Raw genomic sequence first — 20,301 nt, 5'->3', positions numbered from 1 at the left:
GCCGCCTCCTTCACCGGTCGCTGCCGCCGCCAAGCCTCCGTCGTCGCCCCGCCGCTTACCTCGCCGCCGCCGCCCGCGGGAAGCCGCGAGCTCGCCGCCCCGCGTCCCCGGTGGCCGCCGTCGTCGTCCGCCGCCAGATCCGGCCCGGATCCGGCCGGGTGCGGCTCTCCCTCTCCTCCCAGCCGGTTTTGCGACCTCGTTGGAGCAAGTCAACCCTCGCCGGAGTTCTCAGTTCGCGTGCGTGAACAGTAAACCTTGGATCTCGGGGTGATTTTTTTCTTCTAAGTCCCGAAATTCTCAGTCCATATGCTCATGTTCACGGCTCCGTAACTTTGCATCCGTAGCTCCGATTCATGCATATAGCATATCAAAATGTTCATCTCAGAGAGTACATCATTTCATTCCATTGCATCATTTTCATTTGAGCTCATCTTGATGCCCGAAATGCTGTTAGAATAGGGCTACTTGAGATAATTGGCAGATCTGCTACTCCATTTAGGTTTTTGTCATTTTTGCCATGATTAATGTGTGCATGATATGCCCTGATGCTCTACATGTGTTTTGTTAAGGGCTTTGTCATCTTTCCAGAGGTGTAACCCATGTATTTTTTTGATGTGTGTGGTGACTTGTGCAAGCTTGCAAAGTGGTGCACTTGGTAATTCTGTTTTCAGGGACTTAGCAATTTCACTGTCCTGGACCTGTTTATCTCATGATGCCATATGTTCATGTTGTTTCCTAGTGATCCGTGCCTCTTTTGAGGATGATCAGTAAGGATGTTTTGTTAATATTGTAGTGCTCTATCCATCCATGTCTTTGTTTGCAATTTTGGAGCACCCTAGCTTGAGTCAATCGAGCTCTACTTTTGCTACTTTGTGAATCTGGGTAGATTGTCAACTTGTTTGCAATTTTGCCGATGATGTTGTAGTTGATCCATGCATGCTATGCTATTGTTCTTGCCATGTCTAGCTTGCATTTTGTGCCTTCTTGATTGGTGTATGCTTTTCTTGCCATCACTTGCACCGTAGTGAGTGCATCGAGCTCGTAAACATGACTACTTGAGTTATATTTTAGCATGTGTCAGTTTTTCACTGAGTCTGAAAACTGAATATGTTTTTGCTATGTTCACATGATTGCAATTGTATTTTCTGATCCCTTTTGGCTCAAGGTCACTAAGGGACTTTTGTTAAGCTCTTTGAGTAGCTCCCTGCCATGCTTTACTTTGCCATGTTCAGGTCCTGTAGCATGTAGTTTTGTTGCTCCGAAGTGAGCTACCTAATCTGGATTCCAGACAAGTGTTAATATCACAAAGTCTGAAATATGGTTGTCATATGCATTTTTGCCATGCTTGTTTGAACCTGTTAATGAATGATTTGGCCGTAGCTCAGTGCTAGACTTTTGTTAAGCATCTTATATGCGTCCCTTCCATGTATTTTGTTGTCATGTTTGGGTGCTGTAGCATGTTCATCTCATTGCATTTAGATGGCTACTTGCTGTAAATCGCAGACCGGTGTCATTTTAAATCGCTTGCCGTTTCCAAACCGTAACTCCGATTCCGGCGTTCCTTATATCGTTTTCAAGCGATTTCATCTCATGTTTCCAGTGGCACACTTGATTTTCCAAGTTGAGGCCAGATTCATGCATTTCCTGTCATATCTTGCATTCCGCATCCCGCATCGCATCCCGCATAGCATACCATCTTTGCATTGCGTTGTTTGAGTTTGCATGTGGTTGATTGTATCCTTGTTGCTTGTTTGTCTTGTTTGGGTAGAGCCGGGAGACGAGTTCGCTAACGAGGAGCCCGTTGAGTTTGCTTTCGAGGATCCAGTCAACTCTGACAACTATGCAGGCAAGATGATCATACCCTCGAAAGCATTACTATCTTTGCTATGCTAGTTTGCTCGCTCTTTTGCTATGCCATTGCTACGATGCCTACCACTTGCTTGCAAGCCTCCCAAATTGCCATGTCAAACCTCTAACCAGCATGTCCTAGCAAACCGTTGATTGGCCATGTTACCGCTTTGCTCAGCCCCTCTTATAGCGTTGCTAGTTGCAGGTGAAGATTGAAGGCATTCCTTGTTGGAACATCTTTTATTTACTTGTTAGGATATCATTATATTGCCATGTTATCTTAATGCATCTATATACTTGGTAAATGGTGGAAGGCTCGGCCTCTCGCCTAGTGTTTTGTTCCACTCTTGCCGCCCTAGTTTCCGTCATATTGGTGTTATGTTCCCGGATTTTGCGTTCCTTACGCGGTTGGGTTATAATGGGAACCCCTTGATAGTTCGCCTTGATTAAAGCTTTTCCAGCAATGCCTAACATTGGTTTTACCATTCGCCACCTAGCCTTTTCTTTCCCTTGGGTTATGCAGACTCAAGGGTCATCTTATTTTAACCCCCCCCCCCCGGGCCAGTGCTCCTCTGAGTGTTGGTCCACCTGTCAGCTGCCAGTGGCCACCAGGGGCAACTCTGGGCTGGCCTACCCGTACCTAGGACAATCTGAGTGTGCCCTGAGAAAGAGATATGTGCAGCTCCTATCGGGATTTGTCGGCACATTCGGGCGGTGTTGCTGGTCTTGTTTTAACCTGTCAAGTGTCTTGAAGAACCGAGATACCGAGTCTGATCGGAACGTCTTGGGAGGAGGTCTATTCCTTCGTTGACCGTGAGAGCTTGTCATGGGCTAAGTTGGGACTCCCCTGTAGGGATTTGAACTTTCGAAAGTCGTGCCCGCGGTTATGGGCAGATGGGAATTTGTTAATGTCCGGTTGTAGATAACTTGAACCTTAACTTAATTAAAATGAATCAACTAAGTGTGTTACCGTGATGGCCTCTTCTCGGCGGAGTCCGGGAAGTGGACATGGTGTTGGAGTAATGTTTGCGCAGGTTGCTCTCTAGTTTCACGCTCGCGCTTTGCCTCCTCTTCTCGCTCTCTTTTGCGTATAAGCTAGCCACCATACTTGCTAGTCGCTTGCTGCAGCTCCACTCATATTTTTCCTTGCCTTACCTATAAGCTTAAATAGTCTTGATAGCGAGGGTGCGAGATTGCTGAGTCCCTGTGGCTCACAGATTACTATTACACTAGATGCAGGGCCTGATGATTCCGCTCCAGGAGACGCGTTGAGCTCAAGTGGGAGTTCGACGAAGACTCTCAACGTTACTATGTTTCCTTTCCCGATGATCAGTAGTGGTGCCCAGTTGGGGGTGAACGGGACCGTGTCGCATGTTGGGTTATCTTTTATTTTGGCGCCGTAGTCGGGCCATGAGTGTTTGGATGATGTAATGTTATTTATGTACTTGATTGACGTGGCGAGTGTAAGCCAACTATGTTATCTCCCCTTTATTATTCATATTACATGGGATGTTGTGAAGATTGCCTAACTTGCGACATATGCCTTCAATGCGATTATGCCTCTAAGTCGTGCCTCGACACGTGGGAGATATAGTCGCATCGAGGGTGTTACATGGAATCTCCTCATTCAAGTCTGGTATGGCATTCCTTGCTCCATCTTGTCCAAACATCAACTGCCACATAGCTGTATCTTCAACTCTTCTCCCTTCTACACCAGCTCCTTCCCCTGCTGCTTCTGGGCCAGTGCCTCTTCCAGCGCTACCTCCTCTTGCACCAGCTCTTCCACCAGCTCTGCCGCCAGCTCTTCCACCAGTCCTTCCACCACTTCTTCCACCAGATCTTCCACCACTTCTTGTTTTCTTCACTGCTCTGCCTGCATTGGCACTTGTTCCAGGCTCATCTGCATTTGAAAAGTATAGTAACTTAAGAACATGCAAACAGTCAGGACCAACACTTGTGATTTAAGTTAAACAGTCAGTACCTGCATTTGGTACCACTTGTGTTGTTGCCCTTCTATTGCCTCTGCTTGCCATAGTTGTTCTTCCTTTAACAGTTGCAGTAGTATTTGTTCTTCTCTGTGGAATCAAATCTCTGGCATCAGCTACAAAACTGGATTCCTCTGGGAGAGGTCCAGGTGGCACCATCCTTGTAAGATGAGCCCTCTCCTGCAACATCAAGTGCAACAGTAAGTGAAACATGCAAACTCATCTTACAAGGCTGCTCCTATTGTCCCATTGTGTACATCAAGTAAACATGCAAACATGCAACATCAAGTACCTCTTGTCCCATTGTGTACACCATGCTGCTCCTATCATTGATTGGATCCAGCATATGGTTGATGTGGTGAGGCAGTATATCCTACACATGACAATTAAGTCATACAATGAAGTAAAGTGCAATGAAATTCTGGTAAAATAATATGCACTAACCTCGAGAATTTCAGGGCATGCAAACTCATCTTCCTCTTCCTCTTCCACTTGTGGATCCTGCATTTGCCTTTCCATGTATTTGCCATGACCCCTTTTGTTGTGATCATCTTTTCCACATACTGAACAGTGCATTGCCACACCCTTCTTATTGAGATAAACTGTGCCATCCTTCTTCTTCTTCTCTTCTGGAGTTTTCCTCCTCTTTGTGGCTGGCCTTCCCATGACCTTAGTAAACAAAGGAGGATGGATGTACATTCCATTTAGCTTATCCCAGTGGGTCCTATCTCTGAGAGGCATGATATTGTGACCATAGGCCTTCAGATATGTTTCTATGGTGTAACATTTGTGCACCAGCTCCTCAGGGTCTATCCTCTCAGCCCTACAAACTGCTATAGCATGTGGACAAAGAATTCCACTCAACCCCCAGCTCTTGCAATCACAAGTTCTACCAATGATATCAACTATATATGAGTTGGGTCCAGATTGCACATGATAAATGCCATTACCAGCATCTCTTGGAAAACAGTTACCACTCAACTCTGCATTCTTTTCTAACTTCTTTCTAATCTTTGGACAGATTCTTCCAGTCCACTTTTCCACTGCCTCCCTATGCTTGCTAGCAAGTCTTAATGAAAGTTTTCCCAAGATACATTCTAACATGGATATAATGCACATACCCCTGGCATCTAGTATGTAGCTGCAATGTATTTAAAACAGTTGTATGAGTAAAACAGTTGCAAAGTATTTAAATGAGCAATTCACTCATCAATGAAAGCATCAATGGAAATTAAAGAAGAACTGAAAAATGTACCTATTGAAGACCTCAGACATGTTGTTCAAGAGGATATCACACTTGGGGAAGTCACTAAAGAAGTTCTTAACCCATTGGTTAGGTGCTTTGTCCTCAAGCCAGTTGTAAGCTTCAATGTTGGCCTCTCTCATTTTCTCTCTGTTTTGTGTCCACTTTGGTAAATTTGTTGATCTTGCCATGGCCCACAAAAGGTTTTTCAGTGTTTCCCCTTTGAACTTCTTCTGAAAGTTCTGGTATAAGTGCCTAACACAAAATCTATGCTCAGCATCTGGAAAAACTTTCCCAACTGCATTTATTATACCCTGAAAATTTGCACAAAGTCACACATAAGCACACATGAAGAAGCACGGTTCTATAGAGCTCATGTACACATGAAGAAGCACACATTTGCATTACCTTTTGCTTGTCACTCATGATAGTATATGGGCATGTGTTCACAATGTTGAGATCATTCTTAAGTGTTGTCAAGAACCATTCCCATGTATAAGTAGACTCCACTTCCACCAAACCCATAGCAATAGGAAATATGCAGTCATTTGGGTCTATGCCCACTGCTGTCTGTAGCTGGCCTTTGTACCTGCTCTTCAAGTGGCAGCCATCCAGAAATATTATAGGCCTACATCCCTTTAGAAACCCTCTCTTGCAAGCATCATAGGACCAATACAGTGATGACAAATGGTCCTTTGGGAGTGCATCATCTTTCCCCTTCACCTTGGTTGTTCTGACAATAAATTTGCTCCCAGGATTGCACCTTCTTAGTTCTTGGCCATAATCCCATAGCTGCTGGTATTGCTCTGCTTCATTTCCATGGATGATACCAAGTGTTGCCTTTCTAGCTCTTCCCAGTTTCATTTTATTGGGCATCAACTTAAACTCTCTCTGCACTTTGTTCCCAAATGTTGTGACGTCCATTTTCTGGTTGTCTCTAAACTCATCAAGGAATTTTTGTGTAAGAATCTTAACAGTCAAACACTCGGAATCAAAGTGTTTCTGGATGTGTGATTGTCATTGTACTGCCTTATTACAATGCTTCCAGTCCTATTGTCCTTTGAAGCTTCAAGCAGCCAAGGGCATCCCTGAGAACACACTGCATCAAGCCTCTCACTCTCATTTCTTGGTTTGAAAATTTTGACTCTGTTCCTCACAGTGTATGCATCCAATGCCATCCTCAGCTCTTTCATGTCACCAAACACAAGCCCTACTCTGAACACTGGATTGTTCATGTCAACTTCTGGACTGTAAGCCTAAATGTGTATTGCAGTTTCTCAAGTTCTGCTTTGGACAGGTTTAGCTCATCATCATCTAAAGGATCATCCTCTGGTACATATCCTTCCTGTTCATTGTAGTCACCAACTTCTGCATCTACATTCTCAAGGAATAGATCATCATCCATATCTTTCACATCATAATCACTCTCATAAAAATCTGAATCAATTTCCTTTCCTTGCTCTGTTGTTGTTGTGCCATCTCCTTGCTCTCCTTCATCTCTATCATCTGCATTTTCTTCTTCCTCTCCTGCCTCTCCATTGTCTTCTTCCTCTATTCCTTCAGCAGACCTTGGCAATTTCCTTGGAGTAATTACCCTTGGCAGAGGGGGCCCATCTAGGATCACATCATCATACAAAGTTCTTATCTTGTTCTCCTCATCCACTATTAATAGCAGTGTCTTACATTCTTTGCTTGCATTGACCATAGCAGCAATGACCTATTCAGTATCCACACAAACAAGGCCATCTACTATGTCTTTGCCTGGCAAGCACCAGTACACTTGCAGATCTGGGTAACCATGGGAGTAATCCAGCTTGTCCAGGCAAAATTTCAGCATATCTAAGGACCAAGTGTCAGCATGACAGTAGTCAAATCCACAATAAGTGCTGCCAATATATGATCTGTTGACTCCTTGCCCAATAAATAAGCCATTGTGCTCAAACGCTACAGAGAACAACAGAGATTCTTCTCCTGAAGTTACTGCAAAAAAGACAGATTTTTTCTTCAGACTCTGATGCAAAACATAGCAGTAAATGAATTCCTTTTGAGTATATAGTACACCAATAACTAATTAACAACATTTAACATCACTTAATTGAATTCACCGCAACATTTATGGACAACATGCACTTAACTGAATTCGACAACAATCACTAACTGAATTTTGACAGCAAGTACAGTGCAATAACTGAATTTCGACAGCAAGAATAGGGCATCCATCACAGTAATCATAGGGGGGTGCATACATCCCAACAATCACAACATCTATCACATCTTCCTTCAAATCCAAGAACAACCCCTAAATTAACCCTAAATTAAGCCCCAAATCATCACCACCGGCAATCCAACATGGAAAGCAACGAAACAACAGTAATCGTCCTATCAAACACATACATTCCCTTCATCGCATGAATTGCGTCAACAAAACATCAATCTTTCCACCTAAATCATGAAGAACCTATCCCGATTAAAACCCTAGGACAAGGGAGCAACCCAACAGGAGAAGAGGATCGAGCGCGTACCGTACTCAGGAGGGAACTCCCCGGGCCCCCGTAGGAGCGGCTCCATGCCGCGTCGATGGGCGGCGGCGTCCAAACCGGCGGCAGAGAAGGCGACGGCGTCGAGGCAGAGGCAAAGAAAAAGAGGCCCAACACGACGCAGAGAAACAGAGACAGCAGGGGGTTAAGGATGGTTTGTGAGCACCGGGGCAAACCGCAAATATTGTACCACACCAGGGGGAATGTAGAAAAGTGCCCAACACCTGCCGCGAGCCTTCTCTTCCTACGTGGCAGCCCAGTTGGCATGTTTCAGACTGTTTTGTACCTAAACGTTACCGCATCAGAGTTGATGTATGACTTTTATGGGTTTTTTTTGTTTGTGTATGGATCCGTTACCGCCGCGAAAGTTTATGTACCCCGGGTGTAATTAACTCTTTTTAAAAGATACATTGCCATATTTTGGTGGGGCTTGGAGTTGTCTGATCATTCATCCTAGCGCGGATTTGGCATCCGGAGGTGTGGCGTGCCCATGGCGGCGCAAGGTGCGGCATGGTGCTCAGTTTGCTCGATGATTGTGGTGTTGTATGATAGTGACGACGAGATGCATCATGTGACATTGTTGTGGCTCGGGTGGCGGTGTTTCGATGGGCAGGTTGCAGTGATGATGGATGCGGTGAGCTCCGGTGAAAGCCTAGCACCGACCTCAATCGTTGTAGGATGAGATGTCATACCCCTTGTTGGAGGTCGAGGAGCCCCTTCACCGCCCTTGGTCAGTGTAGGATGAGATGTCGTATCCCTTGTTGGAGGCCGAGGAGCCCCTTCACCTCTCTTGTCATTGGGTCTCGGGTTATGAAAAACCAAAGTTTCGCCTTGGTCGGAGCGGTGTTGGCGGCATACTCATCGCTTCCTACTTGGGGCATTGCCTTGGATGCTCAGTATTTCCACCATTGGGCAGTGTTTTTACAGACTTTACAGATTGTTTTAGATGGTTAAAACCATACTAACTCGTCCTGCTCGAAATCATGTTAGCAAACGTTTCAGGAGCAATGCTAGAGCGATAGACATATTTTACAGATTTTACGGATTGATGCTAGTTGGCAGGTTTTGATTGGGATTAAAAGAGGAAGGCCGGCTTCACCCCATGAAATTGATGGAGGGGGAGGGGGTAATTAGTGTGGAGAAGCCCATGAACCCTTCGTTGTTGTCCGTGAGTTTAGAATTATCGACGTTTTAGTTACCCTGAGATATATGTTACTACTCCTCTCAATGGCTCCATTCGTTAGTTTTACTAGGATATCTGCTATAAATGCAGGTATTTAAACGAGAAGATCGTAACTGCCTGACACGCTTTGTTTACTCCCCGATCTGTGACACGGAGTGCGGCAATTCTGTTCCTAACGTGGGATCTGGGATTTGTGATTCCTGTGGATATAAAAGACCTTTATTAAACGACCTGATGCCCCCCCATTTACCCACCGGGATACGCGAAACCGTTGCCAAATGCGCGTAATAATAGTTACCCACTCAATCAACGGTAGTAGTACTAATAGCAGCGCTTACCGCTACGAGCGATGCAGATCGCAAGTTCGCAACGAACGCATGGCTAGCTCTAAACAAGAGAATAACCCGTCACGCCGGCGAAGATGCTACAATGTGTGGGACCATCAAAAAGTTTAGTAGTAGCATAATATATGCGCCCCAGCAGGTAGGTAAATACTGTCGGGTTAATAAAAGAGTTTACTTTGGGGCTCCCTTGCTTTGTGCCCGTGAGTAGAAGGGCGCGGCCAATCCGGAGCCCTGCAAATGGCGACAATGATGAGATGAGGCCCCCTTTTGTTCCCGCCTTTTGAAATTTTGGCGTCTCTCACCAATAATGGAGGAGGAGGAGGGGGGGAGCCGTCCGGGTCAAGGAGTGTGTGCTGTGCTCCCCACCGCTTGGACGCTTTTGTGCTAGAAAATTGTCCCGTCTTTCTTTCCACCCACGAGATAGATTGATACTACTAGCAGTGGATATACTACAGAATCGGGTGCCAAGATAGATAAAAACTTGTACGTCCCGGCAACGTAGCATCCGGCACGGCACTGCCTCCTTCCGTGCACCTACAGCCTACAGCCACAGGTGAAGCACCCCTCAAAAAAAAAAAAGCCACAGGTGAAGCAAGCGCATGGGCCGCTTCCGTCTCCCAATTCCCCGTCAGACAAAAAGAAGCAAAAGCCCAGACGTTTTGGTCCACAGAAGAATTTCATAAACCCCTCAAAGAAAAAAGAATTTCATAACGGCTACTGAACCTCCTGCCCCTTTCCTTTGAGACTAAACCGCCAATTAATTATACTACAGTAATAGCTTATGTCGTGGTCTAAGTAGCCGTTATAGGTCTGTCGTAGCTGTGTCAGTCTCGAGCTCCTACAGCGGCGTGGCACCCTAATCCACCCCGATTAATCTAATATAATCAGGCGCAATATGATTCATTAATAATCAAATACTGTACTAGTAGTACTTGGTGGCGACACGAAAGCGACGCCCGCCCTCACGTGCGTCGCCGTATTCACATCGGAACCGGGGTAGAGCAGCTGCTAATCGCGTCGTACGGCGCGACAGGGATGTGTGTGGACTGGCAGGCAGGCAGAGGAGATTAGCCAAGGACGCACGGACGTGACAGAGAATTGGATTCTCTTCTCCCTGCACCGCAGCTACCAGAAAGAAAACTGGTCACCGGATTCACGACGATTTGTTTTGGTTGGGTTGGGTTGGAATTAGATTCAAGAGGGGCTCAGACGTGCCGGGAAAACCGCTGAGCTGAACTCAATGCCTTGTTGTCCAGGAGGCCGAGTCTGACTAAATTCAGGCAATGGGTTGTTGGGTGGTACTGTATGTTCATATGGCAAGTCAAACCTAACGGCTTCAAATGGTATAATCCTGTCATTCAATCTGACCCATGATTTTGACCGGGTTCCAACTTCCAGGTTTCCATCATTCTCGCTACACTACACTTCTTTTAAGGGAAACTGAAAGCCCAGCCCCCCACCACAACTTGCTGCTTCAGGTTCAGCATCAAACAGGCAGACAGGCGAGAAAGAACATGCACGGGTATGAACGAATGGCTTTGTAAGATTCCCATCCGTCCATCTACTCTACCAGGGATGGGTCTAACAATCAAGTGAACCGCGACCAACGCAAACACAGCCATATCTTAACAGCAGAGAAACTGTCATCTGTCAGGTAACCTCCCACCGCAGTACACGAGCCAGCCAGCAAAACTGGCTTCACAACACACATAAGTACATCTAAACCTATCCAGTATGGAGAGACACAGTTTTAACTTAACTGACATGCCCCGGGAGAACCGGCTACAGAAAACAGAAACGCTACTCCGCGGTCGGATGCCACAGAAAACACAATCAATTCTTGGCTCGGCAAAAGGATCCGACCGATCATCTCCAGGGGGGATCTCGGCGTTCGTCGGTTATAACAGTTTAACCTCGTCCTCTTCTGCAATCTCTTCCAACATGCTCATCACTGGCAGGCTGATGATCATCATCCCAGGTGGTTCTCCTTCTCCATGGCAGCATTCTTTCTCGACCGAGCCGGAGCCGGAGCCGGTACCCTCGTCGTGGCAACGCTGCCGTTCTCCTTGTTGCTGCTCACGGACTCGCCTGCCTTGGTGGCATTGCGGTCTGTAAGAGGGTTACTCTCCGCAGCGGACACAGAGGACATTGCCCTCGGCAGCCTCAGGGGAATGTCGGCTCTGTTCTGCGGAGCGGCTTCGGCGTTATCCGGCGCAGAGGCTGGGGCTGGTGCAGGAGGCTCCGTAGGGACGAGCTGGATTGTTGCCGACTTGCGCCAGTTCTTCCTCTGCTTAGGTTTTGCCCCAGCTTGTTTTGCCTGTAAGTCATGCACGCAAAATGAGGCAGTGACGGTACAGAAATGTCCATGACAGCGAAAACTAGATTGGTCGCGAGCGACAGTTCCGTATTCCCTGAAATAGTAGTAGTGTACTTACATCGTTATTTCCAATGTCCGCCAATGGCTTTCTTGATTTTGGCTGCTGAGTTTCCTTCTCAGCCACAGCATTCTCGAGAAGCATGATTCCTTGCTTCACTTCTTCCTTCATTTTGGCATCATTCCCTGAAGAAGAAACGTTACCAAACTCGCTCCCTTCCTTCTCGGATGGTGGTTCATCGTCTATTTCTTCCTTGACGACGCGCATCCTATTGGAACACTTGGAAGCATTACACCCGCAACCAGTACCGCATTGTGAGCCTAGAGCTCTGCACTCACAATATCTGGTGAGCTTGCACAACGATTTCGATGAACACGAGCAGCACTGTGAAGAAGCATGCTCTTTCTGGATAGTGGGAATTTCCTCACTAGGCATCTCTGACTTCACATCTGTAAGTGAATTGTTTCTACTCGGGTTAGATGTTCGCCGCCGTGTATTATTGATTTTCCTGGATGACTCTACCCAGTCTGTATCAGATCCATCATCACTCATATCTTCTAATTCTCCCGACTCATCAGCATCTGATATGTCCATGTCATCCGACCAGTAGAAGCTGCTCTTACCATGCTGGAATTGAGAACCTCGAGCACTCTACATTCAGGATGGGCAACATGAGAAAAAACTGCCTATGAATGTCACCAGATGTAATCTAGATGAAACTGAAAACAGGAAGGTAGCTAGATACCTTCCGCAAAGCATAAATTTGACCATCTTCTGGATCAATAGTAGTATCACGCCTTGAGGCCCTACCAGATTTCTTCGCATTGTTCATTGCAGCGAAAAGCTGTCAATTAGAAGAAAGTATCAGTGTGCGAGTGATAACTGCAATCGTATCTGCTTAATGAAATGCATCATCAAAATTTCAGTGATGATAAAAGTGCACAATTATAGAGTATTTACCTGCATATTTTGGTTATGTAGATCATTAACTTGTGCTTCTAACTGTCTAGTTCTGCCATTAAGCGCAACCACCTTTTCTTTCAGTTCTCCAATGATGAGATCCTTCTCTATACACATCACCTCCTTATCATGTAGTTGGCACCTTGAAGCGACATACAGAAAATTAGAACATATTTAGGAAAAACCAGGGATTGTCCATTTAATTTCTTTTAGAAAACTTCAATCATGAAAAACAGGTAGTACTGATTACACAACATAAGAGATATAAACATCATTGGACACTAAATGACAAGTACAACATACCTTGAAGATGATGCTAACTGAAAAAGGTAATTCATTGTGTTCTTTGCATCAGGCAGGGACCTTACATGGTTCCATCTGCCTCTACCATTGAACACACGCTCCCGCTCCTCCGCTTCAGACAGTTGAGAAGCCATTGATACCATAGCACTAGATGATGATGACAGCATGTTTTCCAGTGCTGATATTCTGGAACTCCTAGCGCTAGGAGACATAGCCTCGGGACACTCCTTCAGCTTTGCTATTTCCTTAGATATTGTTGCTCTCCTGTTTTAAAGAAAAGTTTATGTAAAATACATTAAATTTTAATGCACAAGACAACACTCAACCAGCGCATGTAGAATTTCACAGTTACAAGTTACAACAGTTTTTGATTTTAAATAAATAAAGAAACAGATCAGAGCTAACTTTACTGAACTGTGAAAGCCCATGATTTCCCTTCAGATAAATTATGTGTTGGAAAAAATCTCAATACTGATGTGCCTTTGAAACAAGAAGGATATAAGCCTATATATTTGCAAGCCTTGCAGATTTTAGCTGACCCTACTCTACACGCTCGGCATCGATCTCTCCAGTGGTATGGTCAATTTGGTATGGAAAGGAATTATTTTCACATGGCCTGTTTCATTTCCGATGACTAAAACCGTGTTCACCTTTTTGTCCGTCATCAAAATTGTTCGATACAATGCACATATACATGATAAACACTACCAGGCAAGAAAGTACTAGCAACAAAAGCTTATATTAGCAACAGAAGGAACCTGAGACTTACTCTTGTATTTGTCGGTCATAGTGTGAACGTAATTCATACGCCCTTACAGTTACTTCAAGTTCATCATCAATCGTTCGCATCAAGGCCTAGTGACATGTTAAAAGAATATTTCAGACATAGTACAACATTAAAGTACAAAAGCCTATTGTATTCACCGAAATATTGTCAGGTTTTTGTAAGAGCACCTGAATCCCTGATGCGCCTGTTCCTTCAAGTTTACAAATCAAAACCAAAAGGCAGCAATTCATCAGTTGGGACATATGAGCACATAAATATCTCAGTAGCAGCAGAAAAGAAGTCACTCTCTGTAGCTTCTTACCATGAGCATCACGGGTGGACTTCTTTGCTTCGAGCAAATCTTTCAGTCTTTTCGTGGCCATCGTAGCTTCTTCAGTTTTTCGCTGTAAAACCTACATGGAGGAGGCTGGCATAACTACCAAGTTATTTGGAAGCAACAACAACGATTTTTTGTTAGAAAACTAACCATTTTCTGCTTCTGATTTAAAGCTAGGAGTTTATGCATCTCATATTCATTCCGTCTCCCTTCCTTCTTCAGCTGGTAATATAAACACACCATTCTCACCACAAGTCCTTTAAAAGATTGCAAGCTTACAGAAGAAATGAACTACAAACAGTCAAAACAGTAACCTGGAGCACTTCCTTTTCACGAGCCGCTTTCCAAGATCTAAATTGCTCGGATTCTTGTTTGATCTTTTGTTGAAGTTGAACCTAAGATAACATTTAAAAGAACATATGTCAGATGATAAAACGACATTAAATTTGGGAACATTTGGAAGGAAAGGAAAACCTTCTGAGATTTGATGCGTTGAATTTCTCCTTGTAAACGCATAGCTGCATCATCACTTTTGTGTTTCTGTCGTAGCAACTGTTGGTGAGCATCCTGCTTTTTCTTGAGCTGAGAGACCTGCCATAATGGTGGCCAGTTAGTATCTGAGAAAGAGAAAAGATCAATTCATGTATGTACAAACCTGAGTTTCAAGCATGTTCATCTTCTGAAGATAGTTCTCTTTCATTTTGTGTGAGCACTCATCAGTTGAGGAAGATATTTTTGCTAGTGCATGACGGAGATCCTCAATTTCTTTCTGTAAACACAATTAAGATTACTACTGTTTCAGGGGGGAAAAAAGGAATCAGCAAATTTAAGCCAGGTGAAACCTGAAAAGCCTTCTTTTCTTGTTCCATCTCATGTAACTTCGTCTCATAATGTTGCTTGAGAACAGAGGTATCACTCTTCGCAAATTGTTTCATCTCAGCCTTCAGAAATTTAAATTTAAAAAGAGGTATAATTACAATCTTCCAGTGGAACAAAAAAATAATACCAGAGAACAGTAAAAAACTATAAGAATCGTAGGCTAAATGTGGTTATCTTTGAACACGAGTTTACAACGGATGGGTGAATGAAGAATATTCAGTACATGTAAACAAAATGCCAAGGTCAAGCAAGACAAGTTGTAAATCATATACAAACAACTACAATCATAAAGAAAGAAAAATAGTACCTCCTTTTGCTGAAGTCTTTTATCTAGATCTTGCAGCTCCATATCCAGTTTCTCCTGTATGGATGAATGTTCTCTTTCCTTTTCTTCTTCATCAACTTCACCTGAAAAAGAAGGGTGCCTGTTAGAGTAAGTGTCACGAACGCATGGTATCAACGTGTTTCAGTAACTTACTTGACACTTCGAGCGTTCCTACTTCACAACCTGAACCTAGATCGTCTAGAAGCATGCCCTTATCCAGTGCAAGTCGATCATGCAAACCATTTCTACAGGCAGTGGAGAACTTCTGCCGTGTTACTTCAGCCTCCAACTGCTGAATCTTCGATATATAGGTCTTCATAAGGTCCACATCCTACTCAGAAAATAATAATGTAACAGTTCAAGTAGGGTGGTATGACAATGTCCACACAAAACGGTATTTGATTAGAGACACTTCATTGTACACACCTGCTCACTACCGGCATTTTCAATATCATCCCACGATTTTCCATTGCGTGCTGAATCGAGCTTTAACATGAGCTGATCCTTTTCCAGCTGTCAACAAATAAAATATTTGTTATGTATTGTGCTACATTATTGGCAGGGCTACTCATAGGCTACATTCCATTATATAGATGGTACAGAGAAATGGTATGCGGTATATAAGTAATTGCATATCATGAAGACATACAAATATCACATAAGAGATACACCCACATGCTGCATTACGTAAGGAGGGTGAACTCATAAAGCACTAATAAATAACACTATGTACAGAAGTATATTATGGCTTCACTGAATCAAGAAAAGTGCATGCACGATTCAAGCACAAGATACCTGGGCAGCAACTGCACGCTGTGCTAACTGTTCACAAGACATTTCCCTTTCCTTGAGCTCACAGTACAGTTCTGAATTTTTTAACTCAAGTAGAGAGACTTTTTGTTGCAGCAGCTGAAAGATGCAGAAAAGAACATTAGTGATAAAATGAACTAATCTGATTGGTCAATGCACCAAACCAACCTGAAGTTCTTCTAGTGCCGCACTCCCACTGCGGGAAAACAGAAGTTCACTCTGGAGCTGCTCTAATTGACTCCTCAATTTTTGCATCTCTGCTGTAACTGGGTCTCTGTTGATCTATTCATAAGATACAAAAGGATAAGCAAGTGATGGCAACCCAAATAAAAGATGCAAAGGTTTCTTTAAGGATAGAACAAGCATACCACTGCTTTGTTTTGAATATTCCGAGCACGATTGGCATACTTGAGTGTATTTATGGTTTCCTCTGCATTAGAATCAGCAGGACTAATGCAAGCTGCAGAAAAAATAAATGGCAAAGAAATTTGATTTTAGTATTGTTCCCAGTAGGGCAATACGAGGATATAAGTGTGCAAAACTCTAAACCTACCAATCATAACGGTTTTACTGTTTCCTCCTAGAGAGTCCTGCAAGAGAACAAATAGCCATTAGCCACATATTAGATTTCAGTTTTCCGGCTTAAAATAAGAGGCCATATAGAAATACAAGTAATGGTATACATACCTGCAGCAGGCGAGTTAATTTGCTGTCCCGGTATGGGACAAATGCTCCTTCTTTCCGCTTCTTTTCATCACCTAATGCACTAATAACATTGCCAAGAGCAAGAAGGCCTCTGTTTATGTGTATCCCTATAGCCAGAAGATACAAAGAACATATTCAATATCAGTTTAGCAGTTATATACTGAATTAAACCAACATCTACAAATGCAAGAAGATCCGTCCTTGCCTTCTTTAAGCCGTAATCCATCAGCTCCTGTTCGTTTAGCCCTCTCAGAACCAGCCAAGTCAACTAGATGAAATTTTGATGATAAAATATCATATTCATTACTAGTTGACTTCTCAGATGCAGAACTTGAGGTCCTCTTTTGTTCGATAGATATCGTAAAAATAGCATGAGAGCGACTGCAAAGAAAAAATGTCCATTGAAATACAAGTTATAAATACATTATAATCAAAATTACTGGTCAACATTGTGTTTTTCTAGGGCATGTCACTGTCCAAAGCAATTGCTTAAAATATTTGAATGTCTACACTTAAACTTTCAAAAATCATGCAAGTAGCTCATCTGCTCAAGGTCCCAATTTAAAACCAATCCAACAAATAGCACATATGGCAACACAAAAGCCAACAGTAAAATAAACAGAATGATCTAACCGTTTTAGTAGTATTAGAACCCAGAACAGATGAAAAAAGGAGTCTAAACAGAAAAGTTGGTGTTCATGTAAACAAAATTGCTCATCGCATCATCGAAGTATATGCGACTTACCTTGACTGGCTATTCATGTTTGTACTTCCAGTTGCGCGTGACAAAGATCCTCGTGCCAAGTGCAAGGCCATTTCTTCTTTTGACTTGACTTCAGCCTCCGTCACGCCAGCAAGCGTAATGCTTCCATTTGCAGTTTCTCGAATCTGAATAGGCACTCTAGCAGGCGCTGCTGCTTTTGCAACAGACCCAGGATCATCAAGCAAATCGAATACTTCCTCCTTGAATATCTGATGTGAACAGCAACACACACCAAATGGTAATAAGCAAAATATGTATTTCAATTATATTGAAGTAAAGATAAGTGCTACTCTCTCCGTCCATAATTCTTGTCGTGGTTTTAGTTCAAGAAATATGGAACATAGTGAGTACCAGCTAGCATACCTCAATGAAGGATACCCTAATTAAGAACTCTGTATCACCCTTCATTGCATCAGCTTTCTTGAATATCGTCTCCATGACTTGTGGAATTATTCCTCCACAGTTAGATTCACCAGAATAATTGGTCCCCATCGTATATGTCTTCCCGGATCCAGTCTAAAGGTTGTATGAGAAAAAGGCAAGTTAGAAGATAAACATCCAAGAACAAAAATAATACTCTCAAGACATAACTGTTGGTTGTTACCTTGCTACTGTCTATGTTCTATGCTGAGATCTGGACCATAACTAAACGAGGCATAAATGTTGTTTGGATTGTTGGAAGCAAAGTGGTAATTTTCTCATTTTAAGCATGACATTCGTTCACAAATCATGTGGAAAAGTTAAGGCTACAAAATCATATGATTAAGGCATTCCTAAAAAGAAGTTGACATGATGAATCCGTAGTTGCTACACTATGGCTCTCAATGTAGTAATGTACTATAGTCTAAAAATTACACATTGTGCCAAGTGATGGATAAACCCCAAGCGCAAATATGGGATAGATGTCTCCCTTTAATCACGCACGGATATCCTTATAGTGATGCTAGAGTAAATATTGAAGATGACACGGTTACACTCACAAAACAGCAACAAGTAAAGCATCTTCCTAATAAAACTGTCAATAAAGGTTAATTAGCTGCTAGGTGAACAACAGTAACAGCTAGGAGCAATGCTATAAAGCAACCAATTGTAATTGCACGTGTGGAAATTACTTCCAACATACAAAATAAGTACCTGGCCATAAGCTAGCACAGTGGTGTTGTATCCACAGAACAATGAGTCGATTAGTGGATACACACATTGCTCAAATATCAACGAGGAAGAAGACCCCGTGCTGCCGTAGACATGATCATAAGTGAAGATGTGTGGGCCAATTTGAACCTACAATAGCACAAAAAAGCACCATAAACATCTATTTATAGACTTATAAGCCATTCAGAAAAAGAAATCTACTGATAAAGTTGTTATCATATAAATTATACTGGTTCAGCATTCATTCCGATGGGCACAATAGATTCCAATGTTCTGGAAGAGAAATTCAACGGTGAAAATATAACACGTTTTAACAGTGTGCTCAAAATCAGCAAAGACAATGGTCCTAACTCCTAAGCAATAGAACCAGGGCCCCACGGCTCATCTCCCATATGCATCCAAGCCCTTGGTGGATCTGGCCGCCCAGATTATGCTCCAAGAAACAAAAATTCACAGATGCCATGATTATTTTCTCGAGAATACAGAGACATGATTTCACGGACCACCCAGATGGCAACAAACCAGATAAACAGATTGGTAAATGAATGAATCAACTGTCGATCTGAATCTATCATGTGCCCGCCCATCCGTCAGTTCAATCTGTAATCCTGGGAGCGCATGTTGCCAAGACCAGCAGAGGCAACCAAGAAAGACATACCTGCGGCTCGCCCGGCGTGACGGTGACGCAGTCCGTGCATCCGAGGACGAGCTCCGGCGTGATGAGCGGCCGGACGTTGACTGCCACCTTGACGCTGTCGCTCTGCGGCTGCGACGCCATATCCGAGCTCCCCATCGGAAGAACCCTAAACACGAAATTCCCAGAACGGATCAAGAAAAGGTCCAGGGCCCAAAGTATACCCCAAGAAAACAAGAAATCTAGACATCCCGAGCCGGAAATCTGAGAAATCCGGGCATCCATTCGGGCGAACCTCGGAATCTGAGCCGAGGGTTTTGAATCCGTCTCACCTCACCGCGCCCTCGCCGTGGCGGCGCCTCCCGTCGACGGGGGCTGAGAGGATGGGGCGGCGGGCGTGCGGGAGAAGAGAGGCTGCGTAGGAAGACGCGCCTGGTGGCGGCGGCGGCGGATGAGGATGAGGGGGAGGAGGGGGGGAGGGAGAGCTCGGCGCGGACGGAAGAGGGGAGGCGTGCGAGAGAAAATGGGAAGAAATGAGAACCGTGGGGCGTCCTCCAGCGGGTGGTGGACCCAACGCAACGGCTTCGGATCCGATTTCGAAATTCAAACGGGGGTGGAAACGCGGCCCCCTTCTCTGTCAGGCGGTAAGCACGTGCCACGCCCGGGTATTTTGTTGCCGGATTTGAATGGCGTTGGCGGCCGATACCACGGATGGTTGCTGTGTTTTTAATGCTTAGGCCTTTTTGATTCATAAGATAAGATTATCGTAGGAATAGAAATTTTATAGAAAATGAGATGACATGTATCTCAAATTCTATGAGTAGGAATAGGAAATGAGATGTCATTTGGTTGACACCAAAGGATTTTTTTCATTGAGTTTAGACTCATTTTTATTTTCCTATAAAATATAGAGGATAGGAACCAATCCTATGTAGGAATAAAAATCCATTCCTATGAACCAAAGGGCTCTAAAGAAAAAAATCCTATAAGAAATCCTATCCTCTAGAATTCCTATAAAATTCCTCCAAACCAAAGAAGGTCTTACGTTCCTGCAAAATTTATATTTTACAAGAGCAACTCCAAGTCGATCCGATTCAAACGAACGCACATCCTTGTCTGTTTTTTATCGTTTGGATCGGCTCGTGCGCCCCT

The 20,301-nt window shown here is 43.9% G+C and overlaps 1 protein-coding gene across 3 annotated transcripts; it reads right to left on the bottom strand.

The window, feature by feature from the left end:
• Positions 1-10,735: 10,735 nt before the first annotated feature.
• Positions 10,736-19,687, bottom strand: LOC119354112 (kinesin-like protein KIN-4C). Of its 3 annotated transcripts, none has more exons than XM_037620815.1 (27): positions 19,445-19,687; positions 19,174-19,318; positions 18,498-18,644; positions 17,727-17,879; positions 17,346-17,572; positions 16,806-16,981; positions 16,583-16,707; positions 16,449-16,485; positions 16,264-16,355; positions 16,064-16,177; positions 15,881-15,994; positions 15,512-15,598; positions 15,239-15,416; positions 15,068-15,168; positions 14,724-14,822; positions 14,537-14,650; positions 14,356-14,472; positions 14,196-14,276; positions 14,032-14,103; positions 13,867-13,957; positions 13,733-13,749; positions 13,548-13,633; positions 12,779-13,042; positions 12,476-12,617; positions 12,261-12,359; positions 11,576-12,166; positions 10,736-11,457 (listed from the first exon to the last, which is right to left on the bottom strand). In XM_037620815.1, the coding sequence occupies exons 2-27, from the start codon at positions 19,306-19,308 to the stop codon at positions 11,110-11,112; spliced, it is 3,807 nt and encodes a 1,268-aa protein (XP_037476712.1). In that variant the 5' UTR covers positions 19,309-19,318; positions 19,445-19,687; the 3' UTR covers positions 10,736-11,109. The 3 variants fall into 3 exon arrangements, with proteins under 3 accessions (XP_037476712.1, XP_037476710.1, XP_037476711.1); XM_037620813.1 differs by having other exon boundaries at positions 13,733-13,755; positions 19,445-19,686; XM_037620814.1 differs by having other exon boundaries at positions 13,733-13,755; positions 19,482-19,686.
• Positions 19,688-20,301: the final 614 nt, after the last annotated feature.

This window comes from Triticum dicoccoides, chromosome 2A, assembly GCF_002162155.2.
Source record: "Triticum dicoccoides isolate Atlit2015 ecotype Zavitan chromosome 2A, WEW_v2.0, whole genome shotgun sequence".
Classification (NCBI taxonomy): domain Eukaryota; kingdom Viridiplantae; phylum Streptophyta; class Magnoliopsida; order Poales; family Poaceae; genus Triticum; species Triticum dicoccoides.
Note: the sequence above shows the minus strand (reverse complement) of the source record. Positions and strands in the feature narration are given on the sequence as shown.

What these genes read in the sequence shown, in the direction of transcription:
- LOC119354112 (XM_037620813.1), bottom strand. Translation starts at nt 19,308, where the DNA reads ATGGGGAGCTCGGATATGGCGTCGCAGCCGCAGAGCGACAGCGTCAAG. An exon ending in AATTAACTCGCCTGCTGCAG is followed by an intron (nt 16,486 to 16,582) that starts GTATGTATACCA and finishes GTTCTCTTGCAG; the next exon opens with GACTCTCTAGGAGGAAACAG. An exon ending in AGGAACGCTCGAAGTGTCAA is followed by an intron (nt 15,169 to 15,238) that starts GTAAGTTACTGA and finishes CTTCTTTTTCAG; the next exon opens with GTGAAGTTGATGAAGAAGAA.